The sequence below is a fragment of the Ptiloglossa arizonensis genome, chromosome 1, assembly GCF_051014685.1.
Source record: "Ptiloglossa arizonensis isolate GNS036 chromosome 1, iyPtiAriz1_principal, whole genome shotgun sequence".
Classification (NCBI taxonomy): Eukaryota; Metazoa; Arthropoda; class Insecta; order Hymenoptera; family Colletidae; genus Ptiloglossa; species Ptiloglossa arizonensis.
The window spans coordinates 28,890,846-28,911,838 of record NC_135048.1 but is presented as its reverse complement, the minus strand read 5'-3'; the positions used below and the strand labels follow the sequence as shown (position 1 = coordinate 28,911,838).

The 20,993-nt window shown below is 42.7% G+C and overlaps 1 protein-coding gene across 2 annotated transcripts; it reads right to left on the bottom strand.

Annotated features, from left to right (window-relative positions):
• Positions 1 to 107: 107 nt before the first annotated feature.
• Positions 108 to 18,115, bottom strand: Unc-76 (fasciculation and elongation protein Unc-76). 2 transcript variants are annotated; one of them, XM_076307686.1, is made up of 9 exons: positions 17,821 to 18,115; positions 15,465 to 15,723; positions 2,248 to 2,370; positions 1,865 to 2,021; positions 1,675 to 1,783; positions 1,325 to 1,587; positions 1,167 to 1,242; positions 1,040 to 1,105; positions 108 to 915 (listed from the first exon to the last, which is right to left on the bottom strand). In XM_076307686.1, the coding sequence occupies exons 1-9, from the start codon at positions 17,924 to 17,926 to the stop codon at positions 899 to 901; spliced, it is 1,176 nt and encodes a 391-aa protein (XP_076163801.1). In that variant the 5' UTR covers positions 17,927 to 18,115; the 3' UTR covers positions 108 to 898. The 2 variants fall into 2 exon arrangements, with proteins under 2 accessions (XP_076163801.1, XP_076163809.1); XM_076307694.1 differs by having other exon boundaries at positions 1,865 to 1,940.
• Between the last annotated feature and the right edge of the window lie 2,878 nt (positions 18,116 to 20,993).

Sequence of the window (20,993 nt, the reverse complement as noted above, 5' to 3'; positions counted from 1 at the left end):
CGATACTTAATTTATTTTTCCTATTTTAAACAGATTTAGTAAAATTTAATCGTAAAAAGATAACAGAAGTGGTTTTATTAAGCATGGGTAAGGAATACGTTTTTGAATAATAAGATTGTCCGATTTATTTCTTTATTTCAACAAACACAATATTTCTAATATTTGCACAATGCATCAGAACTGTGTTGCTGTACATAAAGAATTTTTAATGCCAGGTTGCATACAGTCAGTTAACAGTTTTCAAGTAAATTACACATTCGTGAAAGAGTGATTCGAGTAACGAGATGCACTTACTTTTGCGCGTCAATGTTACTAGTTAATTTAACTTTAGATACATATGGGCATTACAACAATATACACTAAATCCATAAGCTTAATATGCTCCTCCCTCTGGTAGAGAGTACACTACAAGTTATCAGGTATATTTCTCTAGATAAATATAAGTATTCTCGGTGATATAGTAAACTTTGCTCACACATATTTCGATAAAATCTTTATGTACAAAAAATTACAAAAACTGAATCGTCACGAAATCCATGATGACGTATACAAAAATGAAGATTGTATAATTCACGTACAATAAGAGGTATTCCATAGAGCGCATACATAGATTATCAGAAATGTATCTTATGTAAAATCAATATACACATTATAATATATAAAGTAAGACTAGATGCGAGTGTCACGGGACCCTATCTAAACTCTACGGTCAATAGAGAGTGTAATTCGAGACACAACTCAGAAGCAAAAATCACCTGCCTTAACGTAAGAGTATGCGGCACAACAACGGTTGAAAGCGTACTGGCAAGAAGAAGAGAGCAAATTGTATTCCTCAATGTGTTTAATATCTTTTTTCCTGATTTTCATCGATCTTCCCGTGAACTTTACGGTATTCTCACTAAGTGGGACACAGTACTGAAAGTAAACAATATTATATTTCCCTTATACATAAACGCGCACGGATCGAACCGTGGAAACGATTCGCGAACGTATTCATTAATATTCCGAAGAATAAACAACTTCTCGTGATTTCAATTACCTTTGAGTATATAATCCGTTAATAAAGTAGGTACGGTCGGACTGTCTTCGTTAATCGCTTTTAATACTGTAACAGAACATAACGGTGATACTATAACATCACCGATATTCAATTTATCGATACTTACTTTTTATGAGAACCTGCAAGGCTTGATTATCCGGTGGGCCACTATCCGTATGATACGGGATCACGGTCGTCAGATACTAAAATTAACATCGTCCATGGTTTATCGTTCCTCGATCCGTAAATTACATATGTCGAATGGAGGAGGATCATCGCGATTACCTTGGACTCTTGTAACGATCTGTGTTGCGGCAAAGGACTAGTACCGTTCTGCATTTGATTACGTTTTTTCGTCACGTGGTGCTGTCTACGACGGTTTTGTACTGCTAACAACAACGAGATGAATTGATTCTTCAGTTCCTTCTCGTACTCCAGTTCGTCCCTTAACGCCAGCTCGGCGATCAGTGTTTCGCTCAGGGCTCCCACCAACGATTCCATCTCGCCGAGGAGCTCGGTCAGCTGACTGGAGCTGAGCTGTTTCAATTCTGGAACAAACACCGGTTTATTACGATTAACGGGGGTCCATATACCGATACGGTTTATTGTTTCAGTTCAACACGATGGAAATATACTTTTCTCGTGGAGCGGCGAGCCGAGGACTTCCCTGCTCCTCTCCAGGGCCTCGTCGCTGTCCAATAAAGAGCCATCCGAGTCCGGTGATCTCTCCATCGACGGGCTCTCCTACGAGAAACGAACGTTTATTTACAATCGTCATCGTTTCGATACTATCTATTGCGATTTCACGAGATACTCGACACTTGCCTGCATAATATCGTCTATTTCGCGCAACACTTCCTCGGCGGTCTTCAAAGGCTCCTCTGGACTGTGGGTGTCGGTGCTGCTGGACAATATCAAAGCATGCATGTCCAAATCAGTTGCAACAGCTTCGTCTTCGCTACTTAAATCCTCTAGTTCCGGTCTACAGCAAACAAAACGAAAGCGTCCAATTTGCAAACATTAATCGCGCTTCGCACACCCACGACGGGGGTTGAGAAAATAAAATTCTTTTTTTCTTTTCTTTTTTTTTTTTTTTCGTTCTTCGTCACGATCCTTTTTTCTTACTGCTTTTTCTTCCCCGTGAAACGAGATGCGGCTAACAGAAAGCGGCAAACGAATACCAAACGATTGGAAAACAATTGACTCACCTGTTGTTCGAGATCGGCGCCTCGTTTAGATTCAGCGCGGGCATGTGCATTTTTCTTGCGTACGATTTGCTCCAGTCGATCGGTAGTATGTTACCGAATGTGCCTGTGATCGTCCACCACATTCTGAAAAAATTGGTTCAACGTTTGGGTAAATATTTTTTGATTTTAAAAAAGTCGCGATTAATTTCTCGTTCGTATATTTTTAGTCGTACCCAAGTTGGTTAGGTTATTCCAAGGATCAAATTCGGTTACGATGTATAACCTCGTACTCGTGATCGAGGGGGTTCGGGAAAAAAAAGAAAAATTATCGAGAATTTTTTCACCGAGAGACAAACTCCATTGGGCGTGTTACTAATTATGCAGACACTACACCAGCTGACTCATATCCTCTTGCTAAATTCCTCTCTGACGTTTTCAAACTACGAATCGAATTAGCGGCTTCTATTTTTGCTTCTCGACGTTTTACAGTTTCGCAGGATTTACCGGGATAGCTTCCGATCGTTTTATTCCCACCGTGCTCGAAATAATTAGTTTCGTACGCCGAAACGATTCGTTAAATATTCTTAGCGTTTATTTCGTTCACGGTGACTCACCCTCGCGAACCTGGACAATGTAGATCGAGTCCACTTTTATCGTTTCGGTGCTTCCATTTGTTCGTTTTCAATTCTGAATAATTTCATTTTTAGAGGAAAAGGAAATACACGACAAGATCGCGACAACGTGACCGAATCGCAAAATTTGCAGTGCGCGGGAAAAATTAAATTTCAAATAACGTACATTGTAACGTCCTTTAAAACCGTGTCGCATTTAAATACCCCGTGGTAACCTCGGTAGTCGTATATAAACGCACTGTAGGTAATAAAAAGTGTGCAGATTTCTAAAAAATCGTAAAAAGTAATAAATACTTTTTTTTACGTTGAAATATTGCACGCTTATTTATATACGCATACAGATTTCTGTGATATCGATTTCCGATCGAACGATTCAAACGAGTCAATTTCGATCATTGTTGCGATAAATCGTTCGATTCGATTGTATAATGGTTTTATAGAACGTCGAACTCTGATCCAGATTCGAAGATGGCGATAGAAGTCAAAGACTCCCAGGCCCGTTTATTAGTGCGTTAAATGCCCGTGAGAGACGCGATAAGACGCTGCGGAGACACCGCGCGCTCCGCGTAGTCTACGTTTTCTGGTGTAGCGTGTGAATCATTCGAATCGTAGGCGTTTCCTGGGTTGTACGTGCGTGTACATGTGTACACAGTGCAGAGACGAAGTTACCACTTGATCCCGCGTGAAACAGAGAACGACTTATTTCGATAACAATAGAGGGCATTCTAAGGAAATGTATTCTCGACCGAATCGGCTACGGTGCCCGTGAACGGTCAATGAATGGGCCGTGTTTCTCACACCTCTGATTCGTAAACAATTAGGATTGCATAACGCGCGTAATCGAGAGGCGGTATTTTTAGATCGATTGAATTTAATCGAACTCAACGACGGTGATTTTTCCTCGACGATACACGATTCGAAGAAGGTGTTTAATTTTCGAAACGTTCATATTTTAATTTGCGGCCAAGGCACACGGTGGAGCGTCGATCGAATCGACCGTCAAATATCAAATAGTGATAATTGTCGAACAATCGGAAGAAAGAGGAGGGAATCGCGAAATTAAAATCGTTTTCGTGTACATTGCGTCCGTATCGATAACATTATCTCGGGAGATAAATCGTAAATAGTGTATTTACTCTTTTGAACGATACTAGAAGTATCTAATATAACGAGTACTTGTGAAGCAATGAAGTACCTGATATAAGGTTAGGAGTAACGATAGGGTTGGACCAAAAAATGGCAGTTACCGTCTCTTTTAACTAAGAGATTAATTAATTATTCTTTTAATTAAGAATAATTGTCACATTTTTTTGTTATAAATGTTCTCTGCTTTCGGGTGGGAAAATTCGAATTTTTTGTTTCATTATTTTCGACGACAGACGTCCTGCCGTATCTTGTAGGGGTTGCGTGGATTTTATTCAAAGGGCAATGCCCGACTTCGGTGAATTCGACGCCTGGGTCGTAGACGTGGAACCTCTTTAATTGAGTGTAATTACCGTCGACCTGTGCCCGCTCGCGGTCGTTTCACGAACCTTAAAATTTTTAGTTCTAATTATTGTTATTGATTCAATTGGCGGTTTCCTTTCGTTCCGCATGGAATATACAGGGTGTCTCGCTGGAATCGATTGATAAAAAAAACCAAAGTAACGTATTATATTACTTTCGATATAAATTCAATATAAATTGTGCCAATAGCAACGTATAGCTCTACCTCCATTATTTTTACTTCTTATTACACTTCTTGTATACTTACGCGTTAACCTTCTATTATTATTATTATACACTGTGTATATGGTACACGTATCGTTATTATATATTTTTATTTTATTCTTCTTTTTTATTCTATTATTATGTACCTTTCGTCTCTTTTTTCTTTTTTATTCTATTATTATGTATCTTTCGTCTTTTTTCTTCTTCTTTTTTCTCTGCTGCATCTCGCCTCTTTGAAAACTCATCTTTTCTATACCTTTCGCAACAAATAAATGTTTGCACGGATATTGCGAGCTCTACGCTACAGAGACGTTAAATAAACGAATAAGTGTACGCAGTGAAGCAAAGAAGTCCCGTCGTGATCTATTTTACTCTCGCGAAAGAATACTGTCGTTAAAGACCGGAAATTTCGAATCTCCGCGACGGTGGCCCGTTTTCAACGGGACACCCTGTAGCGCGCCGCGGCGACTCTTGGAAATAAAAGGAGCGCACAGCGGAACAGCGGGCCGGTCGATGGTGTTGGATTAACAAATGGAGGTCAATTCGACCCACTTGAGTTTTTCATTAATGTTAAGTGCATTAAAGCAGTGACTTCATCCGGCGCGCATGTCGATCGCATCGAAACGATCGTTGAAACATTTCAGTTGGCTTTAGCCGCTGAAAGAATCGTGGGTCTCGTCCAAAATCGATAACATCCAAAAATAGAACCATAAGGGAAAAAATATCACGCACGTTGGCGTAAACACTTTCAGCCGCTACTAATCGAGGAAACATCGAAAGGGACAGTCCGCGCCGATCCCCATAATTTGCTCCGATTGTGCTCCATTTAAATGTACAGGGTGACTCGGAAGTGTCGGACCTTGAGAATGTGTTACTATAAATTTTTTTCGCATGTAGATGAAGTTACTGTATATTTCTTTATACATAGAGACCCTGCCATATATTTTTATATATACAATTTTATATTTGGTTAAAATATAAATATAAAATATATGTTATATATATTTATATTATATAAATATATATTACATACTATTATACATATAAATATATTTAATATATATTTTAAAATATATTTTACATATACATTTTTTATATATAATACCATATATCTTTTTATATACAGAGGCAGTTACTGTATATTGTTTTTTGTATACAAACATAGGTACTGCGTATTTTGTTTATTCATATGGAGGTAGTTACTATAAATTTTTTTATATACAAAGGTAGTTTGTTTATATTTTTTTATATATAGAATAAATTACTATATATTTTTTTATATACGGTGGTGGTTACCATATACTTTTTTATACACAGAGTCAGTTACTGTAGATATTTGGAATATATTTTTTTTATATACAACGGTAGTTTCTGTATATTTTTTTTATATACAGAGGCAGTTACTACGTACACTTTTATATATGCTGGCAGTTACCATATATTTTTTTATAGAGAAAGGGAGTTATTAAATATTTCTTTACATACAGAGAAAGTTAGTAAACAGGGTTGTCCACCAAGATTTTCCAGCTAAATTACTTCAAACCTGTTCGTTGTGCAGAAGAATGTTTTGAACAAAAGTTACAAGGTATAAAGTGGATCACACACTGCTATGATTAGTTTCTTCCCACTTTGTTTTTTTATCGAAGTACAAAAGGTCACCATGAATTTTACTGACATTAAAAAAACAGTATGATAAAACTGAATAGAAAAATATTTACCGCGATAAACTTTCACGAATGTAAAATTTACCTTGACCAAACTCGATGCCTAGGGATTATTACCTTTGAGGCCATTTGAAGAACGAAGCCAATCGCGAAATACCAACTACACTCGATAATATAAGAAACCGTATTGTTACAACGTGTAATGCTATAAATCGTCAGAACACCCAAACACGTGTCATTTCTACTTACTTGTAGACTACGCACGTGTGTTTATCGTAACGGATAACATTTTGAGTAGCTTTTACACGAACATTATTTAACAAGTATCTCGGTAAGGGATACAATTTTCTAACCCATACCTTTATAATTTTTCACTCAATTTTTGAGTGAAGCAGAGTCAAATTCTATACGTTACGTTAGAAAAATTCAAAGTGACCATTACATCTCTATAAAAAAGCAAAACGAAAAAAAAAACTAATTGCAACAATATATGCTCTATTTCGTATCCCACAACTTTTGTTCGAAACGTTTTTCCATGTAACGAAAAGTTTTCAATTTATCCATGAAGATCTTAACGGACCACCCGGTATATTTCTTTAAATTTCGATAATAAATGGTCAATGACGTTACGAACTTTCCAACGCGTGAAACGTCCAACCAGGCAGGAAAGAAGAGTATTTTTTTTTTCTCCGCAATCGCGCTTCCCACGATAGCCCTATCGCTTTCAGGCTACTTTGCGCCAATAATTGGAGAAGCGTCGAGAAATTCAATTCCCGGGAAGGTCTATCTCCCGCTTATTAATTCATTCTACGGTTCAATGATCCGTGACGAGCCTCGTACACCGTGTTGCGTAACACTGATGCCTTACGAGCAAAACAGCGACGTCTTCGCAAATATATCTATCGTCGTACGATGACAAAACCGTTACGCGGCAATATTATCGTGTTTTAGCCGTCGGGGTGTTCCGAAACCGCCCAGGAGTGGCCTGTGCGCGATAGAAAGGGGAACCGGGTTAACGTATCGTGCATCGAACGCGCCACCACCACCCCCGTGTATATTTCTGCCAGATCTTTGCGGCACATTGACGTCGATGCGCCCCCGCGTTCCATTTCTCAGACACGGAGCATAAAGACGCTAATAAAATCCGTGTCCGACCGACCGACGATCGAACGCCCGACCCCCGCGATAAAATTGACTCCTCTCTCTCTATCGTAAATTTAACCTTCCCGTGTGCTTTTTTTCGCCGACGAGACTTTAAATTTCGCGCGTCACGCAGCGCGATTATACCTTCCCCCACCCCCCACCCCTCTCGCCGGGCCGTATGCATCATCGGTGTTCTTCCATACGCGCGGTGCCAACGGGTCACGGTTTACTCAATAACGATAATCGCGTTCCATCTTTTTCTTCTTCGTTCCGTAACTGAAATAACGTGCATTACGTAACATTACTTTTGGTTAATATCTTTTAATCACAGATGTACGATATTTTTAAATTGCACATACGTATGTACGGTGTAATTGTATAACATAGTAAGTTTAATTAAAAAATGTGGAAGAACGCCAATGGTGCATACCGCTGGAAGGAGGGGAGATATAATCGTACTATAATACGTATGCATATACGTATGAGTACCATAGCACCATAACGGTATGCTTTAAATTTACATCCAGACGAATATTTTCCCATTCGTCGTTTTGGAATACCGTAACCTCGTTATTTTCGTAGACTCGGGAGTTAATCTACATAGAGGACAGATTTTATACAGCGCTGTGTTCCGTGGGACTTATTATATTTCGCGGTAGGAACGTCCGTGCTCCGTCGCCGTGTATTCTTAATCTCGCGTGGAACGTTCGACGTCACCTTGGTCGGCAATCTGAAAAGGCCGTCTTTTTCGCTCTCGGTTATCGCGCATCGACCGATTGTGTACCGTGCGCTAGATGCCTCGCCCAATACTTTTGTATTTCTGTTTATCGCGACAATGGAAATTTCCGAAGAGTGCCCTCCCCGGTTCGCGATCGAAACGTTGAAAATCGACGTGTAACGTGATGCATACTTGCGTTCTCCGGCTCATATTTCTTTTATAGATCGGAATAAATTTAACCGACGAAACGGGACGCGAATACGCGATAGTTGAGGTGTATCGTCGAGTCGGTGGTCGCCGCACCGTATAGCGCATGCGCGGCTTTATTGACGTTTGTCCATCCGGAGGGTGGCTCGATACGAACGACGGAACAAAACACAGAGATCAAATTTTCATGCCCTCGTGCATTCGATCATGCACGATTTCTTGCCGTGGAACGATCGCGTTACCAACCGTTCGGAAACTTGAATTTCCTCGTCCCTCCGTGTTCATCGCGATCGCGTGTCGTATTTGTATTTATTAACGTTCGCGTATGACATCGAGATTGTTATCCGCCGACAATTTGCAATTTTAATTGTACGCGACTTCTGGAGAGATGCCGCGCTAGCACCGTGCTCGATAGAGTATCGGGTTCGTTGTACGGTGGAGCTTCAACGAATTGACGAATTCACTTCCAAATTTCGAGATCGCGTTACGAGAAAACATTTACCGATACGACGGTGCCGAGACCTTTAAAAGATTCTACGCGTTAGAACTTCTTTGTTCGAATGAAACGACCGGTGAAAATTGTAATTCGTTCTTCGCGATTACGATCTTATACGCACACAGATACATAACCGACGATGACGGCTTTCCGTGTCATTGTACTGTTGTTTATTGTCTACGGTCTGAACAGGCGGATATAGTTAGTAATTATTTTGATCTTTTCAATCTTACACAATTGAACGTTTAGTGACTATGAATGTCGATTACTTACATCCGCAAATTGATCTATTCGGACCGTCTTTACTTTCTCTAAAACTTTCCGTAGATTAAATTCGATATTAATTTGTTCGTTATATTATCTCTTTGCGCTTATACATTATTTCCGCTACCTGTATCTTTAGTACCAAAGGGTTTATCCCGTGGATGAATAAACAACAATAATATCGGATTGTTCGGAAAGTTATTTCGTTTTTTTTTTTTTTTTTTGTGTAAATGAAACACGATTGTTTTAGAGTGTATAAACATTTTATTAAATTATACATTCTCCATTTTGGTAAACGAAATGACTTTCCGAACAACTCAATAGCATTTCATCCTTATCCAACGAATAACGGGTACAAAGTTACTTGTCTTTACAAATAATACTAATTTAATGCATCTGTTAAAAAAGTGGAAAAACTTCAGTAATTAACGAGTACATTGTATTAAATCCCGTATGATTATACGTTGCGCGAACCACTTTTCCAAAGCTCCCAATTACATGTAATTACAACTATGCCGAATACACGTCCGTGTTTGGACTCGTTTTCAGCAGGGAGAGCCCCGACGATCCGGTGGCAACGCTCTCGCCGAGAAACACGACCGAAAAATCCGAAACTTTCGATTCGCGACAACACGTCGGTGGTGTTCCCTCGCGCGAATTATATACAGGCGTAGTACGTTCGACTGCGTCCCAGGTTAAACGCGGTGCCGCGACGCGCGTTCCTACGACCGTTTCTCCAAATTGCTCCGGCAATCAACAATTCCACGGCTTTTGACGCGTAGCGGGGGAAGAGAGGTCGTCGCGCGCGCGAGAATCTCGAACGGCCCGCGGCCTCGAAAGAGGGCGACGAAGAAGGAGAGAGAGAGAGAGAGAAAGAGAGAGAAGGAAAAAAAGAAACGAAAGAAAAGGAAGTTGGGTTCTCCGTGAGGCGAGAAAGCCTTTCGGATCGTGCGCGAGCGAAAAGAAGCCGAGTCCCCCTAGTGAGCTACTGTTTCGCGTTTGAAAGGAGAGTCTCGCTGAGAGCAGAGGCAACCAGTACGACCTTGCTCGACCCGTAATTTCGTTCGACAAACGGGCGATCCCAGTCACAACGAATAACTCTCCCTCTTCCCTATACACGACAAATTGGATTACTAACAATGCCCGCGACGCCACACCGGATACGTATGCATGGATGCGTTTATTCTTTCGGGGCCCGATGCATGCATACGAAAGCGGCCAGCAATGACCGAACCGAGACACGTGCAACAGCACGTGTCCGTGTCCGCGAACGACGGCCGCTGACCTCGCGGTGACTCCTCCCGCTGACTTCACGGGGCCCTTCGCGAACGTTTTCGCGGGGACGAAACGATTACGGAAGTCCGTTGCGCAATCGTGTACATACACCGTGGGTCAAAATTCGCGGTGCAAACGGGGTCCCGGATGATTCTGTGGCTCGAAACGAGGCAATGGTAGGGGGTAACGGAATCATCCCATCGGAGGCTTCGTTTTCGAGAAAAATGCGTCCGAGGATCGGGCCGGTACGCGTGCACTTAAACGATGACTGGCGTTACGGATATCGTTCCAAGCCGGTTACTGTGATTGTTTTTGCACGGGGTACAATATCAGCTATTGTTTACTATTGATAGTTACATGTTAATGCATTCTTAAGGTCCGAAGAAAACGCGATACATACCTACGGTTACTCTAATCTGTAACTCCAGTGATTGGTTAAGTATATTAGATCAATTTCCAAACGAATTTTCCTCGAAAACAAAGCACCGGAGGAAATCTTACTGTGTTTCCTTCTCGTCTTATCTCGATCCGTAAAATTTCTCCGACCTCATTTATACCGCTACTTTTGATCCACGGTGTATACAGTTAAGTCCACGTACACTATTAGGTTCGGAAAGTCATTTCGTTTTCCAAAATGGAGAGTATATAATTGAATACAATGTTTGTATACTCTAAAAAAATTGTGTTTCATTTTTACCAAAAAAACGAAACGACTCTCCAAACAACCTAATAGATCTATTACCAAACGAATTTTCCTCGAAAACGAAGCATCTGTCTTAGCATCAATTTTACTGTACTTCCTTTTCGTCTTATTTCGACCCATAGAATCTCCCTGATCATCTCCTCCGTACCGCGAATCTCGACTCACGGCGGTGTACACTCGTTTCGATCCTGGATCGAAGGAACGAGGAAAGACGAACTTCGTGTTCCGGTGTATCTAATTACACGCGCGACTGCAGTTACGTTTCATGCCAGCTGCGTTTGCTACGAGACTGTAAACTGCAATTCGTTAGAACGCGTATCCGCGTAAAGTTCGAGGACGCTCGAAGGAGAGTTCGCGAAGAGGTTCGGGCACGATGTACACACAGCTGCGTCGCGCGATCGGCAGGCAGGTCGTTGCGAAAAAACACTCGGTAGTGGCGGCGGGGGAGGGGGAAGAGTGTTGTCGTCTCCAGGCCAACGGTAAAGGGGAGGAGTTTAAGTGGTCCGATGTTTCCATGGAATATTGCTGTCGTTTCGGCGCGAAAGTGCTTCGCCGAAGTGAGGGCTCCACCGATGCTCTCGTTCCGTCGTTCTTCCGCGAGTCACTTCCGATCGGCTTGATAAAAGTCTAGACGGATTTTGCGCCGTCGGGGCCGCGACATCAAAGAAAATTATGCGCAACGTTGGACAGCGAAGTTCAAACGAGTTTAAGAGCCCCCGACGCGTTACTCTACACCGAAGAAGATACAATTTTACGCTTCGTTGGGCATCACCTGCAGCCTCGCGGTGCTCGTTAGAAGCCGCAATTCGGTCGGACACCTGCGGCGCGTCCACGTCGGTATATTCTCTCCCTGGAAAAAAATATTTACCCGAATCCGTACCAGCCGGCGAGGGTTTCGTGAATTTTGACTCCTCGGACGGGCAATACTTCCACGATCGAGGGAATTCTTTTGTCCCGATTCTCCCTCCAGCGAGAAAGTATTCCGTCGAATCCTTTGAACCGCGGCCCTAGCGAATTTTTTTTCACTTCGCCTGGCGCGCTCTCCTGCACGAACGTTAAAACCACTCGAGCCGTACGCCATTAAGTTTACGATTACCTTTAAAGGAACCGTGTTCGCTTGCACAACACGGGGGATTCCCGTACGAAGGATCGCGTAATTCGTGCGGTTGGATAAAAATGGAATTCGAAACGCGGAGCGGCGTAATACGTAAGAAGTAAGAAAAGAAAAAAACACACACACACACACACACACACGCACAAAGAAGAAAAGAAGAGATCCGATAAAAAGTGAACGAGACGACGACGAAACCGATCGTAACGATCCAGATTTCGCACGAAGCGTAACGTATGCATTATTTTCAAGCTTTACCATCCTCGAATAGTATGCAGTGGAGGAAGGAGGAGTATGGCATTCTAGTTTAGAACGTGATCCAGGCCAAGGAAATGTCGTCGGTGATTTGCATTAAAATTACGTTCGCGTGTTCGGAATCACGACGATGTCGAAATAAGCAAGGATAAGAGAGGAAAACGAAAAAAAGAAAGAAAAATATTTTCCTCGCGAATCAGATTACGTTCGTTGCCCACAGTCTAATTAGAAGGCGAGTTTCTTTCTTGTTCTAGCGCGCTGTGTCCACCTTCGCAGAGAGAAAGCTGCAGAGCGCGCCGCAAACGTCATGTAGAGAGTACTCGTGGCGGCACACTTCTCAGTTGGAAAATCGATATAGTGATCCGGAGGATCGGGGTTTCACGGCGCGCATCTCGCGGAAAAGCTTTCGATTCGGTGGCGTAAAACTTCACAACGCGTCTCTCTCTCTCTCGTTCGTTTCGGCGGTAAAACGCAAAGCGGTTCGCGCGGAGATCGCTGCTTGTTAATTAGAGAATCGTCTTTGCTCCGGTGACTCCGCGCGCGGCGGCCCAAGTCGAATTATTCGACTATTTCAAATAGTTTATACAGACGTCGAACAGGGTTAATTAGCGTGTTTCGAAACGTTCAATTTTAAACGCGATGGGATATCACCGTACTGTTAACTCGTTAACGCAGCCACGTTAGTTTTCCATAATTAAATATGTCCGCGATTAACGATTGTTCAAACGGTAACGTAAAGAATTAGAAATATTCGATAACTTGTTATCGATGTACGCGTCGTTTTATAATACTTCCAACGAGAGTATTGCTATTGAAAAGTTTACAAGTATTGTAAGAGTTTGTGTCTCGTAACTTTGGATCGCTGGTCACCATTGACCACCATGGCGTTCAACATGGTGAACCAGGAAGCTCGTTTCGAAACGAAAATTGATTGTTCGTCGATTTTACGGTGGTGTTTGAAATAGAAAAAAGAATATATTTTTCTCTCCTAAAATAGAAATAGAAAAAAATATATATATATATTTTTCTCTAAAATAGAAATAGAAAAAAAATATATTTTTTCCCTCTGAAGCCCTTACAAGACATGAATTCTGATATTTGTAATCTTGTAAATATACTTATATATATATATATACATACACACATTTTCTCTAAAGCGCTTAGAAGACACTCTAATACTTGTAAACTTTCAAATATACTTAGGTATATATATATATATATATTTTTCTCTAAAACCCTTACAAAGCACGAACACTAATACTTGTAAACTGTCAAATATACTTAGGCATATGTATATTTTTCCCTAAAACGCTTACAAGGCATGAACACTAATACTCGTAAACTTTTAAATCTACTGTTACACATATAGTATATTTTTCCTCTAAAGCGCTCAGAAGACCCGAGTTCCAATACTTGTAAATTTTTTAATACATACACACACATATATATGTATATAAATAATCATCGACGTCGTCTATCCTATGTTTGTTTTGAACGTATCAATCCACGGATTCACCGCAAGCTGCTCGAACGAAACCATACGAGTATCGTTCAGCGATATCGGTTTAACTCGAGCATCGAGTGAAACTGTTCGCGCGCGTCTTACCGAGTACTCGAAGAAAGCGTTAACACGGGTATTACTTAAACCGGATATATTATCTGTAAACAGTCGTTGGATCGGCGCGAGCCGCGATCTCGTGGTTACCTTTTTGCCGTGATTTTATAGCGAACGATAAATTCACGGTTGGTCGTAAACGCGGCTCGCCGCTTGTCGGGAGACCGTCGTCCTCTGAATTATGTCATTGAGTGGATACACGCGTGCACGGACGCAGCCGACCGGCGGTGGTGGTGGTGGTGGCCAGTAATTACGATTCGCGCGCGACTAATATAACGGCGATGCCGTAAACGATTACTTCCGTTCGCCCGGAACACACGTCGGGCTATCATTACTCCCGCGGACCCGAGCCGCGCGCCGGGATGAGATCGCGCGCCGTGCCGCGCCGCGTTTACTCCGTGAGCGCGCGTAATAGATATCTCAAGGTAAATGCGACAATTTGAACGCGATAACTCGGCGATCTTCGGGGTATTCATTTACCCGAGCCGCCGCCACCACCGGCGGTTTATTTTTTAATCGTGCCAGGTGGTCGTGCGAACCGGTATAACTGTACCCGGAGATATCGCGTGACCCAAGGGTAATGGAAACTTCTCAATCATATACACTTACTGACATAATTTTCAGTCGCACAATTATGGTTATCTTTCTTTTTTCAGCACGTAGAAAAAGTTACGCGAGAAAAAAGAAAACGTTTCTCGAGCGAACGGGGGGTGAGTCCACGGGGCACACTGGAGCGATCCTAACCTTTACGTTGATCTTGTGTATTGTGGCGTCTCTGTGTTATTTTAATCGTGACAAATAGCGACAATTGGCGGTTCGAATTCTTTCTACTCGCGTCGTGTCGCTGATCGTTTTATCGTGGACGATATACGCGATATTGAAAACTTGGAAGGTTTATTTTACTTTTTTTATTTTCGATATTTAGAATTTTGTTAATTTTTCACGTTACATCACGGTGTATACTCGTATTGTAATTTGCGACGATTAATATTTCTTTTCTGCGAAGAAGTAACATTTCCGTGCGAAACGACGAATACGGGAGAGAAAAACGTCATGTCGGTTTCCAGGGGTCTGTTACCATCGTTGGGCGCCCTCTGCTAAATAGATTTTGCCCTGCGCGATGGCGGTCCGTTGGCTAACAGGGTCGCGCGTATTACTTACCGCCCGTAACATCGGCTCGCTTTACGACGCCCCGAATCCAGCGTCCAAAAAAGCCCCCCCCCCCCCCCCGAGCCTTGAATCGTTGGCACCTTATAGTCAAGGGCGCTACGAGGGCTTGGCAACCGACGGTTTTCGCGAAACCGCTGTATTCCGTTCCACCGAGTATACGACGTGACTCAACGTGGGAAGACGACCGCTCCGATCTTCGTACAGATGTCGGGGAAACTTATCGCGAACGAACGGGACGAACGAGTAAAACAATTGCTGAATTCTCGTGAACTCACTGGCACTCGTTCATGATCTCCTCCTGCGTTCGTACTTGCACGGGCGCCAGAGACTCGACGTCGGTGCCGTAATCGCGAAAGCAGGATGTTATCTTCTCGTCGAAGGTATTAACAAGGTCCTCGAGACTGCCGCTGAAGGGGCTGAATGTCCCCTCCTGTAGGGTGTCGGTGGTGCCATTTTCGTGGTTAGTCGTCGGTGGCTCGTTCGCGTTGCAATTCTCACCGTAGTCCGCGTCCAGGCTCGCGTCCAGCAATTGTTCTAAATATGAAAAGAATCCTTGAGTTTGGCCGCGTTTTCTGGGCAACTACTCACCCGAAAGGGTGATTTCGGAAACTAGGACATTGGACTCTTTTCCGAGGATGAATAGAAACACGATTGGCGGAGCACGGTATTGTGCGCGTCTTGGCGAGAACTATTTTTTTTTTTTCGTGGCTATATATACGTATACGTGTTTCCAACTTTTCTCTATTCGAATTCGAAACGCCCTCGATCCCAATTTCTAGGACCCGTGTGCACTGACGCGAGTAACGGTTCACCGCCCACCGAAACGATGCCACATATATTTTCACGAATATTTTGGTTATCAATTCTCCGGATCGAACAATATTTTCCTTGTGCGTCATCTAATTGATTCCGACGACACGCGAGCGAGTACGAGTCATCGCTGCCAGTCGATTCAAGGGAAGAGTAAACACGGAGAAGAGAGCCCGACAGGACGGGACGCAATAAACGCGAAAGATGGGTCACCGTTTGTACGCAGGGCCGTATCGCACGAAACGTATCGGGAGAGACAGTTCTAGGGAGACCGTGCGCGTTCGACTTACAAGGTAACCGGTATTAATTACGTCTGCCGCCATCCGGGTGTTATCAATTACATAAACAGTGGATCGCGTACTTTCCCGTGGAAGCCAGTGACGCATAGCAGATCGAATGTTTTTGTCGGGATTGAATGTCTGTTTTTTTTCTTCCTTTCTTTTTTTTTTCCCTCAAAATTTAAGACCGCGCCGGCGACTCGCGTAACCCGCAGCTTTTCGCGTTTCCGCGCGCGCGAGCCGTCGCTCCATTTCTTAGGGCGGGTTTTATGCGTGTCTACGATGTCGTGAAAAGTGATACGAGCCGTACCCAGAGAACGGACCCCGAACACTTTCGAAATAACGTTATTCGAAACACAATTGCGTTACACGGTTTCGAGAAATAATTGTATATACATCTGACATAACAAGACTATCGATCAGCGACGCAACGTAAATATCACGATCGCACGGCGATACTGTTCTCAAATTATAGCTCGACTCCGTATCGAAAAAGTTTTTGCATTTAACTCTCGCTCTTTTAGACCCGCATCGGGGCTTTTATTATTGTGTAGTTCACTATATTCGCGCGATTCGATCGTGATAAAGTATTTACCATTTCTTGTTTTCCTATCGCCGTTAGAAACGGAAAATGTAATGCATCACGCTGCCGTTACCCCGTACAAAGCGACGCTTCGTTTGATTCTAAACAACGTTATCGCGATTCCTCGATTCGTATTTTAAATTCAAACGAGATCCGACGAGCTTCGCTCGGAGGACATTAGACACCAATTGTACGCGTGACGTAGCCTTTTGTCGCGCTCTGAAGGTCGCTTCTTCATGGTGGCTAAATACGCTACGCCACCCTCGTCATTTGATTCGCACGTCTTCAAAACGAGCGTGACCACGCGTGCACGCGCATTTCACGCGTTTACGCAGCTACGAAACCTGTTCCCCACTACTGGGACAAACTCTTTCGGTTTCGAAATTTCCGCTCGTATGTACGCCTCACGCTGAAACGCCGGTTTTAGGAAAAGCGAAGAATGACATCAACACTGTACGAACACGTATCAATTGCCCCCGAATCTCTACCGTCAATTCGTAACAAGGATCACCCACTTTTCGTGCAGTTCGAGATCGATCACGAGGGGAGCAGGGGTCAACTGTCCCGATTTCGAAATTCCCACCCGGTGACACGCCTCGCGTTGAGCAGCTTTTTTTAGGAAAAGCACGGAGAATATCGATACGAAGCTCATACGAGCGTCCTCGAATCGTTTTCATTATTTCATAAGTAGGATCACCCACTTTCGAGTCGGTTCGAGATCGATTACGACGAGAATAGAGGAGAATGATGTCGAGTCGCCCGAGTCTCGAAGCGGTGACTCTCGGTTTCGTATAATTTTGGCACTTGATGCAATACGCTCGTAACACAGTCGTTGGGAATCGGGAGCATCGCGATAAACTTTCGATCTGTACGAGGTTACGCGGATCCGTGTGACAGAGCGGCGAAATGCACAACGAACAAGTACGCAACGAAAGAAATATACGACGTGTATTCTGGCACCTGTCAGTAGATTCATATTCTTCAGGCTGGCTGTGTCTTCCTCTTCAAAGCGTGCGAGGGGTGCCTCGAACTTCAACTCGGCGATCTTGCCCGCCATGTCCCTCATTATTGACCGTGTGGACAACCGGGAGCAGAGTCGATCACCGCGATGAAATTCGGCACCGTACACTTGCGGCAGCGCCCCCGAGGCGCACCGTCTTTGTTTTACGGTTTTTCGCGAGGGGTAGGCAAGAAAGGGCGAGAACACGGAAAAACAATCAGCAAACTACGCACAATCCGCCGCATGCGAGGCTTCGCGAACGACTGACGCAGAGGGGGCTCGTTTGAAAAGTAGTGGGGGAAGATGATTGCTCGTCGCCATGACAACCGCTGGCTGAGCGCGCCGATGGCACGAAGCATCGGCAGTGCCGTACTTGGAACACCAGTCGCCCTGTAATCCAACGACCCCAATTTTGAAATAATATTATTTAAAAAGTACAGGTCCTTGCACATTTTTATCGTTACAAATAATCGATTGGTACATATTTACACGGTTAGACGGCATTCGATACACACGATCTTGAGACACACATTTTTGCTCGCAAGAGCAAAATAAAGATAAGAAATAAAGTATCAAGATAGAAGAGGCAATCGGTAAACAAATCGTTCTCGAGATCGATTCGTATATGTTACCACAGATGAAATATACCCTTAGCGTATTATAGAATTGGTGTCATACGAACTGAAGTACCGACCACGTGAAAAATTAATGGTTTCTGCAGCGCACTCTAGATATGGGAACGGTACCTCTCGAAATCATATTTAACGCAATCACCGGAAGTCGGTAAAGGAAGTGAACGTAGAAAACTTGGTCAATCTTATCAGTCTCGGAAAACATTTCAACAATAAGTTCTATTCATTTTCGTAGCTCAATGTTGAAATAGATGGGAAATGAAACAGTTTAGAAATATTACAACAGACAGGCCTTTTAATTGTTCGTACTTTCTACTCTTCATTGTACCTTGAATTTCTATGATTTCTTAGCCAGCTATTACATTAAATAGCACAATATTTTTTTCAATCGTTTGTTGTTTCCAATATCGCATATTTTAAAAATTGTTACGACTCATTAGTATTTCATTCCCTACTCTTCTCGATATTACAATACAATGTTTCCATCTCTTTGTTAGGCGTTACGCGTGAAGAATAGATCGCAACTCGCAAGAAAGAGAATCTTAAATGAGTAACAGAATAGTGATGTTCAGCGTAGCGTGCAGTGAATGAAGCAGCTAACCATCGAGCAGAGAAGTTGGAAGTCGAATGAGCATCTCGCTGCTTCTGCCCCTTTTTATCAATAGGCTACTAATGTACTTAATTTTAAATGTATTTTTAGTTTCAGATTCATCGTAAAAACATCGAACGGTGACGTCCCAACAGACTCGGGATCTTTAGTTTTAAGTTAAGGCTAACCCAGATTCAAGGCCTCGGTGTACGAATTTCTGTGCTCTCCCAAGCAATTATTGAGCTTCTTTGTTGCTCGGTCACTCGTTCCTCGCTCCGGTTACCTCTGCTTGTTGTATAAGCAAGTGACCGGCCGTATAGCTGGCCCGAACGGTCGGTTGTTGTCCTCCGGTGCGTTTGCTTCTAGGGAAAGATGTTCAGACACAGAGGGGTGCGCGGAAACGCACTGTTGTCAGATGTCCTATGTCGTGTCCACGCTTGCGTGCTCATAGCGGGTTGGGAGAGAAATGGGGCACTTGTTTCGGCAGTGTCGATCTTCTTTCTCCAACACAAGAGAAAACGGGATTGACCAATTAGGGCCAACTTCATGTCGCGTCTCCCCCAATTTTACCTTATTTCGTTCGACAATGTAATTACTTGGCAGAACTAAACGAGATCGACGAAACTTTGACTCCTTCTACCTTCTTGGTTTAGTAATCTCAACTGCAATGCACGTAAAGAGAGATCGATGGAATAAAAGTTTCTTCTTTTAGATTTTTGTTCGCAGCAACTTTCTCATAGTGAGACACGGTAATATTACTAGCCACAAAGGATTATTGTTCGTCGCAGGTAATATCGAGTTAATTGTCCGCGAACTTAAAATGGTATCTTCAGACGAAAAAATAAATACAATATTGTAGGATAGAAACGTAAGAATACGAACGTACCTCTGACGTTTTAATTAAATTCCATTCATTGTATCGCAAACAGGTTTCTTTGTTTCTTCCTCGTTTCTTTCCATTCATTCTAAATTATGAATCAAAGAAAGAGGTACAGAAGTTTCAGGTATTGGTCGATCGTTCCTTCTTTGGAATATTAGAGTCTTTCAAACACTCTTAGACTCGCGTGACAAGTATGTCTCAAGTTCCATCTATGAGAGTGAATGGAACTTATTGCTAGTATATTTTCCGAGGATATAGAACCACAAACTGCGGACAGGGAGTTTTCCATTACATTTACCGATTTCAATTCGATCGGAAATAGTTCCAAGAATCACCGTCTCGAACAAAGAGGTCGCTCCAAAACCACTGATATTTTATAACGTCGGTATTTCAGATCGTGACATCGTTTCATTAGATGAAATATATTCCAATCTCATCTTATATCTCATCTCGAACGAGATACTCTTCCCGCGCAATTCTATTCTATACATCGTTCATACAATCACCTGTTCCGTTCAATTCTCTCTCCAACGAATCTTTCGTTCTACAATTACCATCGGTCGATAAAGCAGCAAAAGTTGAGATCAAGGTGTACACGATCCTCCTTAAAGTGCTGCTGCGCGCGTCCGAGTACCAAATTTAAATTACTTCGATAGTCTATCTAATATAACAAAACATTAATACAAAAAATTAAAATACTAACGATGACCATATTCGATCGAAATACCGCGTAGAAAATTATAAAACTATCTCGAGTCTCGACGCATTACTCGTACTCGTATTTGTATCGAAAGAAATTGTTCCTCGCGAAATATTTAACATGCCACGTTCTAAGAGCATTGAACGTTCGTAAGTTTTATCCTTTGTCGCGTATCGTGCACGGTTTACGCAATGTCCGTACGTCGAGTCCTCCCGGTATCGTTGTCACAGTTAAATAATCGTACAGCCACGCCTCGGCTATTGCAAAGCAGAAAAAAAAAAATATGTTGAACGTCCCAGACCACGGTGCACGGTGCAACCTTGCAACGCGCG

Bases quoted from the DNA above. Each gene is read 5' to 3' on its own strand.
- Unc-76 (XM_076307686.1), bottom strand. From the start codon at position 17,926: ATGAGGGACATGGCGGGCAAGATCGCCGAGTTGAAGTTCGAGGCACCC. The intron at 1,784-1,864 runs GCAAGTGTCGAG...CGTTTCTCGTAG, and splicing joins AAATAGACGATATTATGCAG to GAGAGCCCGTCGATGGAGAG. The intron at 1,106-1,166 runs GTAAGTATCGAT...GTTCTGTTACAG, and splicing joins CTTGCAGGTTCTCATAAAAA to TATTAAAAGCGATTAACGAA.